At 37.0% G+C, this 12,278-nt stretch overlaps 2 protein-coding genes and 1 long non-coding RNA gene across 6 annotated transcripts in view; 1 reads left to right on the top strand and 2 right to left on the bottom strand.

Moving 5' to 3' along the window:
- Positions 1 to 115: 115 nt before the first annotated feature.
- Positions 116 to 12,278, top strand: part of LOC139771779 (uncharacterized) — a 62,909-nt gene continuing 50,746 nt past the window's right edge. For both annotated transcript variants that reach the window (XR_011717982.1, XR_011717981.1), the window contains exon 1: positions 116 to 359. This is a non-coding gene — a long non-coding RNA (uncharacterized lncRNA). The remainder of the gene's footprint in view (positions 360 to 12,278) is intronic.
- On the bottom strand, positions 1,997 to 4,964 carry Hr83 (Hormone receptor 83). Its single transcript, XM_071704718.1, has 6 exons — positions 4,961 to 4,964; positions 4,630 to 4,791; positions 4,404 to 4,499; positions 2,992 to 3,255; positions 2,544 to 2,852; positions 1,997 to 2,416 (listed from the first exon to the last, which is right to left on the bottom strand). The coding sequence occupies exons 1-6, from the start codon at positions 4,962 to 4,964 to the stop codon at positions 2,184 to 2,186; spliced, it is 1,068 nt and encodes a 355-aa protein (XP_071560819.1). The 3' UTR covers positions 1,997 to 2,183.
- The window catches only part of LOC139771778 (uncharacterized), a 46,752-nt gene continuing 40,167 nt past the window's right edge, over positions 5,694 to 12,278 (bottom strand). For 2 of the 3 annotated variants that reach the window (XM_071704813.1, XM_071704814.1), the window contains 5 exons: positions 11,008 to 11,225; positions 10,665 to 10,924; positions 8,845 to 9,017; positions 8,198 to 8,477; positions 5,694 to 7,863 (listed from right to left, as the gene is read on the bottom strand). In XM_071704813.1, coding sequence (XP_071560914.1) covers positions 7,535 to 7,863; positions 8,198 to 8,477; positions 8,845 to 9,017; positions 10,665 to 10,924; positions 11,008 to 11,198 — 1,233 coding nt within the window. In that variant the 5' untranslated portion in view covers positions 11,199 to 11,225 and the 3' untranslated portion in view covers positions 5,694 to 7,534. The remainder of the gene's footprint in view (positions 7,864 to 8,197; positions 8,478 to 8,844; positions 9,018 to 10,664; positions 10,925 to 11,007; positions 11,226 to 12,278) is intronic. The other variant, XM_071704815.1, reaches the window with a different exon arrangement.

Genomic DNA, 12,278 nt, shown 5'->3' with positions numbered 1-12,278 from the left:
AGGCTCGACTCGCTGGGAACCAATCGCGTTCGACGACTCACCTGACTGCGGCGGCAGCGGCGCACGCAAGTATATACGTCGCGTCGGCCGGTCGGCGTCGGTGCGAGGTGCGAGAGCGAGACGTTGTCGATCGTGTAATTCCTTTCTCGTGATTTCTCTTAAACGAAAAGAAATTCGGTTACAGAGCGTTGCAAGCTGAACATACGCCGAATACTCCGTCCCTTCTCGTGTCGAGTGCAACGAGTGGAATGCCGTATTGCCGTCTCTGGACGAGATGAACGCTGAATGCCGTACTGGACTGCCGGCTGTGATTTGGCGGGTCTTCTCGTCTCCTCGTCTCCTGCAGTGCTCCGTGATCGGTGAGTCAATTGTGCATGAGAAACAAATGATTCGAAGCGAGATGCATCCGAATTTTGATAGAAATCGTTGCTCCGCGTGTCGCAGTGAGACGCTAACCCCCAAAATTCGCGTCTCCTGCCTCCTGCCTAATTCGTGTCTTACTCCGAATTAGTGAATTGCGTGGGAAGACGCTTCAATAAGTAGCGTGAACTTTTCATTATACGTGCGGTGCGGGAATTAATAATCAGCTGTTTCAAGAGAACGGTCGCATATTTGGCGTTCTTTTTTTGCTTGTCGCGATCGCGAACGAGAGCGAGCGAGCTTGCTTCAACGAGCGTGTAAATATTGAGAGCGAACAGCTGAAATGTGTGTCCACGAATACATTGCGTTTTTCGTTAATGAAGGCAGGCACGTAATTCGTCGTAAATATTTCAAATTTATTTGTACGCGTGTGCTTCTTTATTCCTCATAACCTCTATTTTACAGAAAATTTACGTTAAATTGTCATTTGTAAAAATTTCTTCGCGATTGTTCTCGCAGCGCGGTAATCACGCATAAATCATAAAAAACAATCCGCCGCCACCAAGATATTTAAAAATGATAAAACACTTTCTCTCGCTTGTTCCCTAAATCTAAATATTTTATTCGTTTTTATTATAAAATTTTCCATAAACGAGCCTATTGCCTCGCATTTCGTGCTCTTGTCTCGCAGATTTATTAGCAAGAAATAGAAAGTACGTTGTTAATTCGATCGAGGCGTTTTAAAATGGAATTATTGCTACGAAATTCTTTTCCGATCCAGCTAATACACTCGACAATACGTTACATAGCTGATACAATTTAATATTAATTTTTTGTAAAATAGAGATTATGAGAAATAAAGAAGCATATGTGTCTTGCGAATTCATTAGCAAAAAAAGAAGGAATGACGTTAATTCGTGAACATAAAAAATAGCAAAATTATAAATCTACAAAACGGTTGGTTTATATACTAAAGTGTCGACCATTCATAAAACCAATGCATGAAAATATGTTGTGTTAAATCATACAGTTTTTACGATTTTTATTTTATTATCAACTATAAAAGAGAGTACGTTTTATATTTCGAGGAATATATGAGAGGTGTTGTGAATGTTATAACATCATTTATTACCTTCATTCCGCGATTTATGGTTATTCTTTACGAGTAACAGCTAAAATTTTATTACCATGTGTATCAATTTGCAAAGTAATGATGACATCTTTATAGGCTCCATGAACGTTACAAAGTGTTATAGCTTTAACAATAAAATCATTAATCGCACAAGTTTTTACCTGGAGCTATCGTCATAGTATTGGCAAATATTTTAATGATATTAGTTTCTCAATATCGTCAATCTGGTTCTCAATAAACGATAATGTACCGCGGCCGCGCGGCTTCTTCCTGAATAAATCTCGCGTGATAAAGAATGTACGTGTATCGTGGTATCTTCACCCATTTGAAAGTTACGAGTTTTCCAACATCTTTCTGAATTCTATCGACAGAAATTAGAACGTTTTATGATCGATCGTGCCTTTTCTAAATAATAGGTAGGAGATATGTTCCGAGTAACGTAAACAGACAAGAGAACCTCTATTGTGTTCTTTTTTTATTAGAGTGAAAATGAGTACGAGAATCTATCGTCTCAAGCAACCTTTTATTTTAATTCACTCTATTGTAATTTATATGTATTTTTTTTACTGATTATTACATATTTATTAATTGTACATATTCTTGACGATTTATCATGCAGATTAATATCTATTAAATAGTGGATCTAATAATGTGCGATTATCGATTAAATATTTTTATTGTTGCGAAAGATTTATCGCACAGACGCGATAACTCTTTCGAGATCTGCATCGCCGATAATCGGTGCGAACAATTCCTCAGCCAGTTCTCGAGAACAACATCCGGTGAGAAGAGGTAAGACAAATAGAATTTTCGCCAATTTGTTCTCACGATCGTCTCGCTGTTGAAGATGTCGTATTAGAGCTTCCACGGCGTTATTTCTCGCTTGCGACATTACGTGGAAACCGTTGGTAGTATCGGCGATCTCTGCAATTTAGAACGATATTGCGCTATCATCGCACTTTTATCGTCGACAAATTTTATGCATGTATTATCGAAAAGTTATACGGCTCTTATGCATATATGTGCCGATATCTGTTTGACTTTTATTTACCGGGACGACACAGCGCAAACGTGTCTAAAATACATAATTCGACATCGTCCAATTGCAATTTTGCAATCGCAGTGCGCGTTGCGATTATGCAGGCTGAAGCACTGTCGTTACTCGTTGCACCTTGTCCTCGTATGTTCATTAAATCAATCGGCCACGTGGCTGCACGTAAAACGAAAAGAGCGGACCATCCACGACGAAGAATCTTGTTTTGCTCCTCCATATCCAGCATCGAAAAGTCTCGATGACGACGTGCACTCCGAATAGCAGCCAGGAATATTTGCGCGGATATTTCGTACTGTATGGCTGTGCCTTGCATGCAATATAAAATCCAATTCAATTATCGTAAAAAATATATATCGCAATAACAGAATACAGCAGAATACAGCAGTGGTTAGATAGCTTCTGTCGAGAGTTGAATAACTTAAATATTCCAAGGAAAGAAAATTACCGGGCGATATGATCCTCGTTGGCTGCGCATGGCGCGACATGACAGGAAAGAAAATATTTTCTCTGGTTTCAGACTCGCGTAACGTCTTCATCATTAAAGTATTGTTCAATGTGGGATTCTTGAAAGGCAAATATATCTCGGAGCTATTAAAGCGTGCACAAAAAGTCGTTGATGAATCGACTCTAGGCTTCCAAGTGATGTTGGAATTATGCGGATTTGAGAGCTCATTATTTCGAGCACGCGGACCTCGTTCTTCTTGCACCGCTGTGAAAATATTTGCTTTAAAAATTCAACAGTATCTTGTAAAAAAATATAAAAACTATTTCTTATTTGGATTTATACCAACAATTTTTACAATTGGTTTTGAGACAAGTAAAATAAATATCTCCTACAGAGCAATTAAATATTTGTTAAACGTGTTTTAAAATTTAAATATGCTCTGCTTAGATTAGCTCGTACGAACATAATATTTTTTATAAAATTGAAAGATTTTGTGAAGATTATAATTTTTTTATTTTATCACATGATCTTATTTTACACTTGCGCTTTTATTAATCGATATGAAGGTGTATATAACAATGGTGTAGTTGAACAATCCCATATAGTAGGATAGCTTTAGCTCTCCGATCACAGAGTAAGCTTTGTGTATTTAAGGGCTGACGACCGAAGTTGACACTCGATGTCGTTTTACGTGACACGTTATAGCAATGGCTACTACTAAATTATTTACAGGATTATCCATGAAAGATGGCTATCGCAGTTTGTGTTCGTTACTTATAACAGATTTAGTCTTTTCCAGTTTCTCCTAAAACTCTTAGATTTTTTATTAACGAAACATTATTTAACGCAGTTAGTTTGTCAGAAATATCGAATTAAAATATATCTTGTGAAATAAAAGAATATAAGTTAAACATTAGATTAACATCGATTGTCCAGATTACAATTTCGCTGTCAATTAACTTTTCTGAATAGTGTTAAGGGTGAAGGCACGTGTCTAGCACACGCCATTGTTTGCATCTCGTTGAGTTCGTTAGCACCTTGCTATGTTTACTTGTCGGCGGTGATTTTGTGTTCGGTATGAGATTTTATAAAAGATATATCGATTTAATTTAATTCTTATTATTCGGAATAAGAATAAATATAATAGATTAGATTTATTTGATTACGAAAAAGTCACAATTATAGTAAATTTTTAGGAAACAAAAAGATGTTTAGATTGTAAATTTAATTATGCAAGCAATACAAATAATTGGTAATGTGTCTCGATTTTTATACGCAAATGTAAAATACATCTTTAATTAGCATTGTTTTATGTCAATTCTAAAACAATGCTAAAATTTGATTTACTATTTAAGAGAGAAAGAGAGAGTATTAAGAAATTTCTTTTTAAAGTTATTAGATATTTTACCTACCCGCTGTATTCATGCCAACGGTGAAACATTTCTTTAGACGGCAATGTGGACACCAATTTCGTCTAGCTTTGTCAACGGTGCAGGATCCATCACTATCTAAAGGATTATTAGGTCACATTATTGATATGATATTAGGACATAATATTTACGTAGCATCTCCTAGCAGTATTCTTTTAATACTAGGATGTCCTGTATATTTTACTACTTCTATTAAAAGTGTACAAACTTGTGCAAGTGAACAGAGCGCCGCGACGCACGGATCTCTTAAAGAAACACGAGCAACCATCGCAGCAATAAACACCGTAATGTTTTCCATATGATCGATCACCACATACTTTACAGGACACTGGTGTAGGCAGAGTTCTTCCTATTACGAGAAATGTTATCGCTTATCAGCTAAGAATTTTATATCGAGATTAATTTTAGAAGTTACAATTAACTTTACGAAGAGCAAGTTATTCGTATTTTTTAATCGGTTCCTATTACACGTAGTCGTACTGTCGAAATATATGGCGTTATTTTTATCTGCGGTTGAATAAGTGAAAACAGATATTTACCCATTTTTTATTTCACTGCAATAAGTTCAAGATTACGTAAATCGGGCACGTAATTGAAACGTTTTCGTAATTTGAATATGAATCGCACGATGTCCGTGCAATGATCAAAGTGATCGTGTCCGACCGGGCTCGCGAACGAAGACAAACTCTGTCCACGGCGTGGAAAGCACCCCTGTTTGAGGGAGGCTTAACTCGTTGGTGGTGGAAATGGACGGAGGTAAGTTGGATTTGTTCGATATGTCACTTCAAACGTCAAAACGCGAAAGAATAATATTTGCGATAGGCTGATCGAGCGTGACACCATTGTTCGATCGTGAAATTATTCCAGACTAAAGACAGTCGTATTCTTTGGTACAGTAAAAAGGAAAATAATAATTATAATATTCCAAATTTTGTAAGAAAAAAAAGCGCAGCGATATTCAATAATCTAAAAATTTTTTTTGTAGAGGTAAAATTGCAATCTTTTTATTAGAAAAAATTTTATTTTTTTTTAATTTACAATATCTTGATGCTTGGAGGATACATAAAAAATATGCTAAATAAAACTTGACAGTTTAATTTCTTATTTCCGTGTATATTATAACTGTTCTGAATTTTACTCAACAAAAAAGTTTTAATTTCTTTTATTTATTGGCGATATAGATATTAAAAAGATATTATAGGTAGAAAAGCATCTGACTTTATAAATAGCATGTGCATCGTTGTTATATAAGGTACTTCATATCAACATCAATTGCGTATTATACAATAATTTATTTGCCCATGTACAAAAGTTTAAAGGATAATTCTAAGTTATCCTATAACATCGCTATTATTGCGGAAATTTTAATGAACTAAAGAAGTGCAATATGATTGATTTATCCCTCATTCAGCATTAAGTTTTCACCATATTATTTCGAATAGGATCTTTCTTTCTTTAACTCGAAGAAAGAAACGCAACTTCTCTGTCATCTTAATTGATGAGTAAAATTATTTATTGCGCATTGCAAAAGTAGAGTTACAGAGGAACTATACACAAAGATTCATTTTTGATTAACGTTAACTAAATATATTCTTCAAGAAACCGTGGCAACAGCCACGGTTCGAGTCAATAAATTATAAGAATGGCTCATCAGACTTCTCCTATTTATCTTTCGAAGTGAATCATTATTATATTCGTGCAAGGTTTATGGCTAAATCTAATAATGTTATATTCGTGCCTCGAGAGATTAACTTCATCCACTAAAATAAAAAATTTGCACTTATTTTGCTTATTTGTTATAATTATAAATTTAATGCTTATTAATGCTTATTAATGCTTGCTGATAAAAATCAAGTACGAAAAATAAAAAGTATACCTTTTTTGGCCATTTAAGAAAAACATTTCATGCAAAATGATTCAACACTTATTTCAAGCAATCATGGAGAGTAAATGTTCTAATCTAGTATATGGCAGTAAATAAAGCAATGAAATCGTCGAGGCCGAAAGAGTTTATCTATTCTTAATATTGCAATAGTTTATGAAGATTATTTACAATTAAGTACTCTGGTTTCGCGTGCATTTGCTGTGTAACAAAAAATTGTAGGATAATCGGCATAAATATTAAAAATATTAATTCAACATTTAAATAACCAAAGTTCCGTTCTTTTTCTTTTAATTCTAATTAGTTGAAGTCGAACTGTTATTATCTGATTAGAAAACTAAAAAGTAGCGTGATAAGTGCGACGTTTTATTGCTCTTCAAATGCAGTAATCATATTTCTATTTGTTGCACACGAGCCTTGCCAATAATCCGTCATTTTTATTAAGTATCCTTGCGCTTTTGTCAAACCAGGAAGCACTCTCGCACTAATTATATTATAGCTCAGCTATTTACATGTATCGGATATTCAAACGCAAGAAGTTAAGTATAGAAATGTGCTGTGTCTCAGCATTTTATAGTTTTGTCCCATTTTCTCGCGATTCCAATTATTATCCCTACTAGTGAAATGATTTTCAATACGCGTCGTCTTTCATAACTTTTATATAAATCCCTGTCATTGACTAGAGATCCAGTTCTTCTCACCTTATTAACGACACGTTTAAAATCAAAGTTTTTTAAGACACATCGATGATATTTTGTTTCTTCAAATCATTTTATTATACATTAAAGCGTTCGCGCATAGATTTCTATGTGAGATAGTCACCTTCTCGAAAATTTACTTTTTCGAGAAATGGTATCCTTTTCTTGGATTCATAATATTTCAGCTTCTATCACGAAGAATGAAATTTTTTCTTTTAATTTTAAAACAATTTGCACGTCACTGACTAGTCCCATGTTGTAGAAGAATTCTTCTTTCACACACTTTTTTTTGTCAAAGAAGTTTTTTAACCGTTAATTTTGTTATTCTCTCTCTTGTTCTTTTTCCAAATAATCGGATTAAGTTTCAATCCACAATTTTCAATTCTAAATCGTTATTAGAAATTTTACGATCTTCTTTCATATAAGTTTATCGGCGATTTCTTGAATACTGCGGAAAGGTTTTCTTCATCTTTCAATACGTCTGAATTTATTTTCAAGACGATTCTAGCGAACGAACTTCAATTGCTAAACAATTACGAGGACGCGAGTAATTTCGCTGCTGCAGTAACATGATGTTGATGATGATAGGACGCCTCTTGAGTGCCATAATAGCTCTGTTGCTGATGTTCACTGGTGACAGCGAGTTGATGAGGATGTTGATAATATGATGAGTACGGCTGACCAACGATGCCGTCGCAGCTCCGCGGTTCCGTTTTCACAGCAGGTACACTTCCGGTGGCCAGGAGAGAAGTATGTCCGAGGTAAACGGGTCTATCGGTCGATGTCGACGAGCCCGATGACTTTGGCACCTCGATTTGATGCTGCTGCTGTTGTTGCTGCTGTTGTTGATTGTTCTTCAAATCTGTAGAGAAATAATCATGACATTAAGAATAAACCATTGTAAATATAATAAAATGAAGAAATCGGACAAGACTATACATAAATAAGTACAAGATATAAGAGAAACATTATTTTTATTAATGGATATGTAATAACTGTAATTTAAACTTGAAGAGTAAATTTTTGAAATTATGAATGATGAATTATGTAAAATTGAAATTATTACAGTTATCGCTTCTTATGTATTAAAACACAAGAAGCGATTTATTATCTATTTTAAAGTTTTATATTTTTATATTTTGTACATATCTGTCAAGATGTACGTAAGACAAAAGAGAATTTTAACGTTTACGAACCTGTGGAAGGGGAGGATGTAGTCGAGGCAGTGGATTCATGGTCTCCCTGGGACGATCTAGCATTCTGCTCTGGGGTCTTTTTCGGTTTTCTCTTCCTTGTTTGTATACCGTCCTTCCGCATGGCTAGCGGTCTATTGACCCCATGCAATTTGAAGTATAACCCACAAGCATTGCACACTGGCTCGCCCTCGTTGTTGCGCCTCCACAAAGTGGTGGTGCGGGTGCCACAGTTTGTACAGCACAGCCCGAGTCGCCTCGTCGCGGTCTGAAATTCCGACATCTGTCCCATTTGTAACGCATGTCAAAATGATTCAAGTTATGCGAATGCAATTATCGTGATTAAATGATATATTCTTAGATTGTCTTAGAAGAATGAAACAGATCTCTTTTAAGAGACGTTCATAAAAGATTAATAAATGTGAATTATAAATGTGAAACAACTTAATATATGAAAGTATTTGTAAATCCCGGTAGGTCACACAATAAAACATTTTCATATTAAAAATTAGTGTTAAAAGTCAGTTCTTTCGCGGATACAATATATCATGTAACTTTTTCGCGACGTAGAAAGACGGCTCTTTGCAAAATGAACATACGTATAGATATATTGGTGAAATTTTATTATGATCATTTGTGGATGAACTTACCAGGCGTTTTGAGGGCTTAATGAGCGGCCTATTCATGCCGTTCATCTTATGATAAAGTCCGCAAGCATTGCAAAGATAATGGCCAGTGCCGTCTCTTCGCCAGAGCGGCGTCGATATCGCGCCGCAATTCACGCACTCGCGACCCTCGCCAAACTGGAAATCCATTGCGGTGTCTGTAATCATTTTCATATTCGATCGATTAATTTATTTTTGTTCTAACGCTTGTTGTGATTTATGCACCAGAGATCAAAACTGATTAGTTTTCTATATATTCTAAATTCTGAAACAACAATACAACAACAAGAGACTTTAACGATGCACATCCTATGATTAAAGAAAATTTAAAAGCATTAAGTCACGGAAAATAAGAGACTTAAATCTCATTTTACATTTGATGATGTTAACTCCACTGTAAACTTCTCCAAGTTTCTCTTCACGTGTCACATAACATTCTATTCATTTCGCATGAAAATCCAAGATCGGCTTTATCCGAACGAACTGACCAAACTCACGAGATAAGACCGTTCTTTACGTTTTATCTAGACGCCCGTAGCGGGATTTAAATTTAAAGTTAGACGGCAAAGCATGAGCATGCGCGACGGCCGGCTGTTCCTGCACTGTTCAGAGGAAGCATCCGCCCGCGCTAGCTTTCTGAACCGATTCCCCGTCGGTACGCTGTAAAACACTTGACCGCGGGATCGACCCGGCTCACTTCAAAGGTACCGCTATCACTTATCCATCGCACATGGCCCGCCGTATGCACGGCGGCGAATAGCATCCGCGAAGGAAAGTAGCTTCTTTCTCTTCGCCTCAGCGCAGCGTACGTTTTTCTTTCGAGCGGTGCTGTCACGAAGTCAGCGTTAATCACGAAGTCAAATGCTTCTTTTCACGCGCGTTAATATGATATTTTATTGTCGTGTATCGTTGAAAGGTTCATAGCTCACAACGAATGATATCTAGCTATAAAATTTTATAAAGAGTTAAATGAGATAATTTTGTCAAGCGGTTCCTATTCCTGTGCATGATTCCATTGCAGCTAGAAAATTTCGATTAGAAAGCCCTCGTCTCTCGGCCGTCGATGATATGAAAATAAAAGATTCACCAGAAGGTTTTAAGTTGCACCACAGAAACACACTCCGCTTGAGAATTTCATGGGTACGCCCTCGCGAACTCCGTTCGTGATATCGTCTGCGGTTTCGATAAACTAATCGGCACCATAGGAAATTGCATGCCTACATATCTTATCACCGCGGCATACGGGTAGTTCTCATAACTTTTGTTTATTTATCATTGCGACTTTACGCGTGATGCACGCCAACGAAAAGCGATATGAGCACCTCCGTTTTCACGCGCCATCGCAAGCAAATTTAAAGTATGGCAGGGAAAGCTAATGAAATCCAGCTACATTAGTGATATTTTTATTTACGTCGCAGTCAATAAAGATAACGTAACGCCTATAATATAATATTACTTAATATAATCACACCGATATAAATTATTGATGTTTGTCGAATTAGTACTGTTTAATATTTAAGAAAATTCATTAACTTCGATGTTTAATATTGAATAATTTTTTCAAGATGACCGTTCCAGTAGCTTTCCTCATTCTCATTTCAGAAATATCTGGTACTGATATTATTTAATTCTATATTTTATTTATTCGATGTGCAGAAACGTTAGCACAAGAATTTTTTATATCTCACATAAATACTTTTGTCGCACAGTGATTTTACTGTTTACGGGTTAAAATAGCAGGGTTACATGACAGATATGTGTAAGGAGCACATCTGTATTAAAAATCGTATTAAAAATGTACGAACCATAAGGCGATGCACGTTGAAAGCCGGTGCCGTCATAGGCACGCCACGAGGACATCATCGCGACGTTCTGCGCATAGAACGGTGCGGCCGCGGCCGCAGCGAGGGTTGAATGAGGATGCGCCGCGTGCGGATGTCCCGCATGCGGATGGCCAGGCCCAGCGTGCGGCCCCATCGCTGCCGCGGTACCGCTCGTATGTCCAGCGAGCGCGTGATGCGCCGCATACGTTTCCACTCCGTGTTGCCAGGACGCTGTCTTTTCCCTTCAAAGGATCAAGCATATTTCACGTTTAGTTCTCTCAAACACGTATGTGACGCACGTATGATCTTTCAAAGGTCGTTGTACCATGCGGGCGAAGGCGAAGTAGGGAAAGAGTGATATTGCGCTGCCGTAGCTGCGGATGGAATCGCCGGCCTGGACGACGGAACGTAGACGGGCGCCTGAAGCTGCTGCCCGTGTTGCTGCTGCTGCTGCTGGGACTGCTGCTGGTAATCGGAACTTGCGCCGTACCCGCCACTTCCGCCCCCGTGGAACATCCTCCTCGAGAGCTACCACCGTGGCATCTGCCGAAAATGAAAATATCGAAAATTAACAATATATTATCTCCATTTGAACCGCTTTCTAATTCGCGTAATCACACAGATTGTACATTGTATTCTCGGCGAGTTGTGTAATTTTGTTAAGTTTTTAGTATCGTAAGATTTTTAATAATCACAATTGATTGTGATTCGCGTATTTCAATAATATATAAATTATAATTACTCATCTTTATAATGAAGCAGCTATGATGCAAAACTTCCCTTAATTTTATATGAAAGTAATCCCTTTATTCGATGCCGCGACAATACGAAATACAAGTGCAAAAGCGCAAAGTATGGCGGCAAGTACTTTGCGTGCTAAAGGTTTGCCGCCGACAATCTCATTTTGCTACCACGGAAAGATATATCGTTACGTCGGTAATATGGAAGCGGCAATAATACATCCTGTAGCAGATAATGTTAATGATCCCCTTAAAGCCGATAACCGGCCGTGCATATTGAGATCCCGCCGAGCGTCATGTAAGACGACGAGTAAATGCGGCATAGGCCGCCCATGAGACCAAGGATGGTCGTGAATAAACCGCCGAATCCTGTCATGATCGCCGTCGGGCCTCTTCATGTCTGTCTGTGCAAAGAAACCTTTGTGGTCGTAAATCGGAAAACTACAAGTTCTTCGATTTACATATGATCGAGTAGCGCCTTTTAAATTTCGAATAAAATTTATTACGACAGGCAATGAGGGAACGTTGACTGAAAAGGTATTCAGCTTTGTCTGCGACGTGAAATAGATATTTTCTAGCCGTGTTTATATATATATATATATATATATATATATATATGTATACATATATGTATATGACACGCGTATATTTCGCTAAACAAATTAATTGTAAATTTGGCAAGTATTCTCTCTACTCTGATCGATTTAGATAACGTTTCCAATCGCAACGTTTTTGAAACTTAATTGAATGTATCTAGATTCCTTATCACTATAAGACGATATACAAGTGTTAACTCGATTTTTTTTCTAATTTCTCATATTGCATATAGTCGAGATAATTGAACGAATATACGATA

Source organism: Temnothorax nylanderi, unplaced genomic scaffold (genome assembly GCF_030848795.1).
Source record: "Temnothorax nylanderi isolate EJ_2023f unplaced genomic scaffold, tnyl_v1.0 TNYL_tig0044_pilon, whole genome shotgun sequence".
Lineage (NCBI taxonomy): Eukaryota > Metazoa > Arthropoda > Insecta > Hymenoptera > Formicidae > Temnothorax > Temnothorax nylanderi.
The sequence above is the reverse complement of the archived record's forward strand: the minus strand, read 5'-3'. Positions and strand labels throughout refer to the sequence as shown.

Coding starts and splice junctions, on each gene's coding strand:
- Hr83 (XM_071704718.1), bottom strand. Junction 2,853..2,991: donor AACGAGGATCATATCGCCCG/GTAATTTTCTTT, acceptor ATTGCATGCAAG/GCACAGCCATACAGTACGAA. Junction 2,417..2,543: donor GTTTGCGCTGTGTCGTCCCG/GTAAATAAAAGT, acceptor TCTAAATTGCAG/AGATCGCCGATACTACCAAC.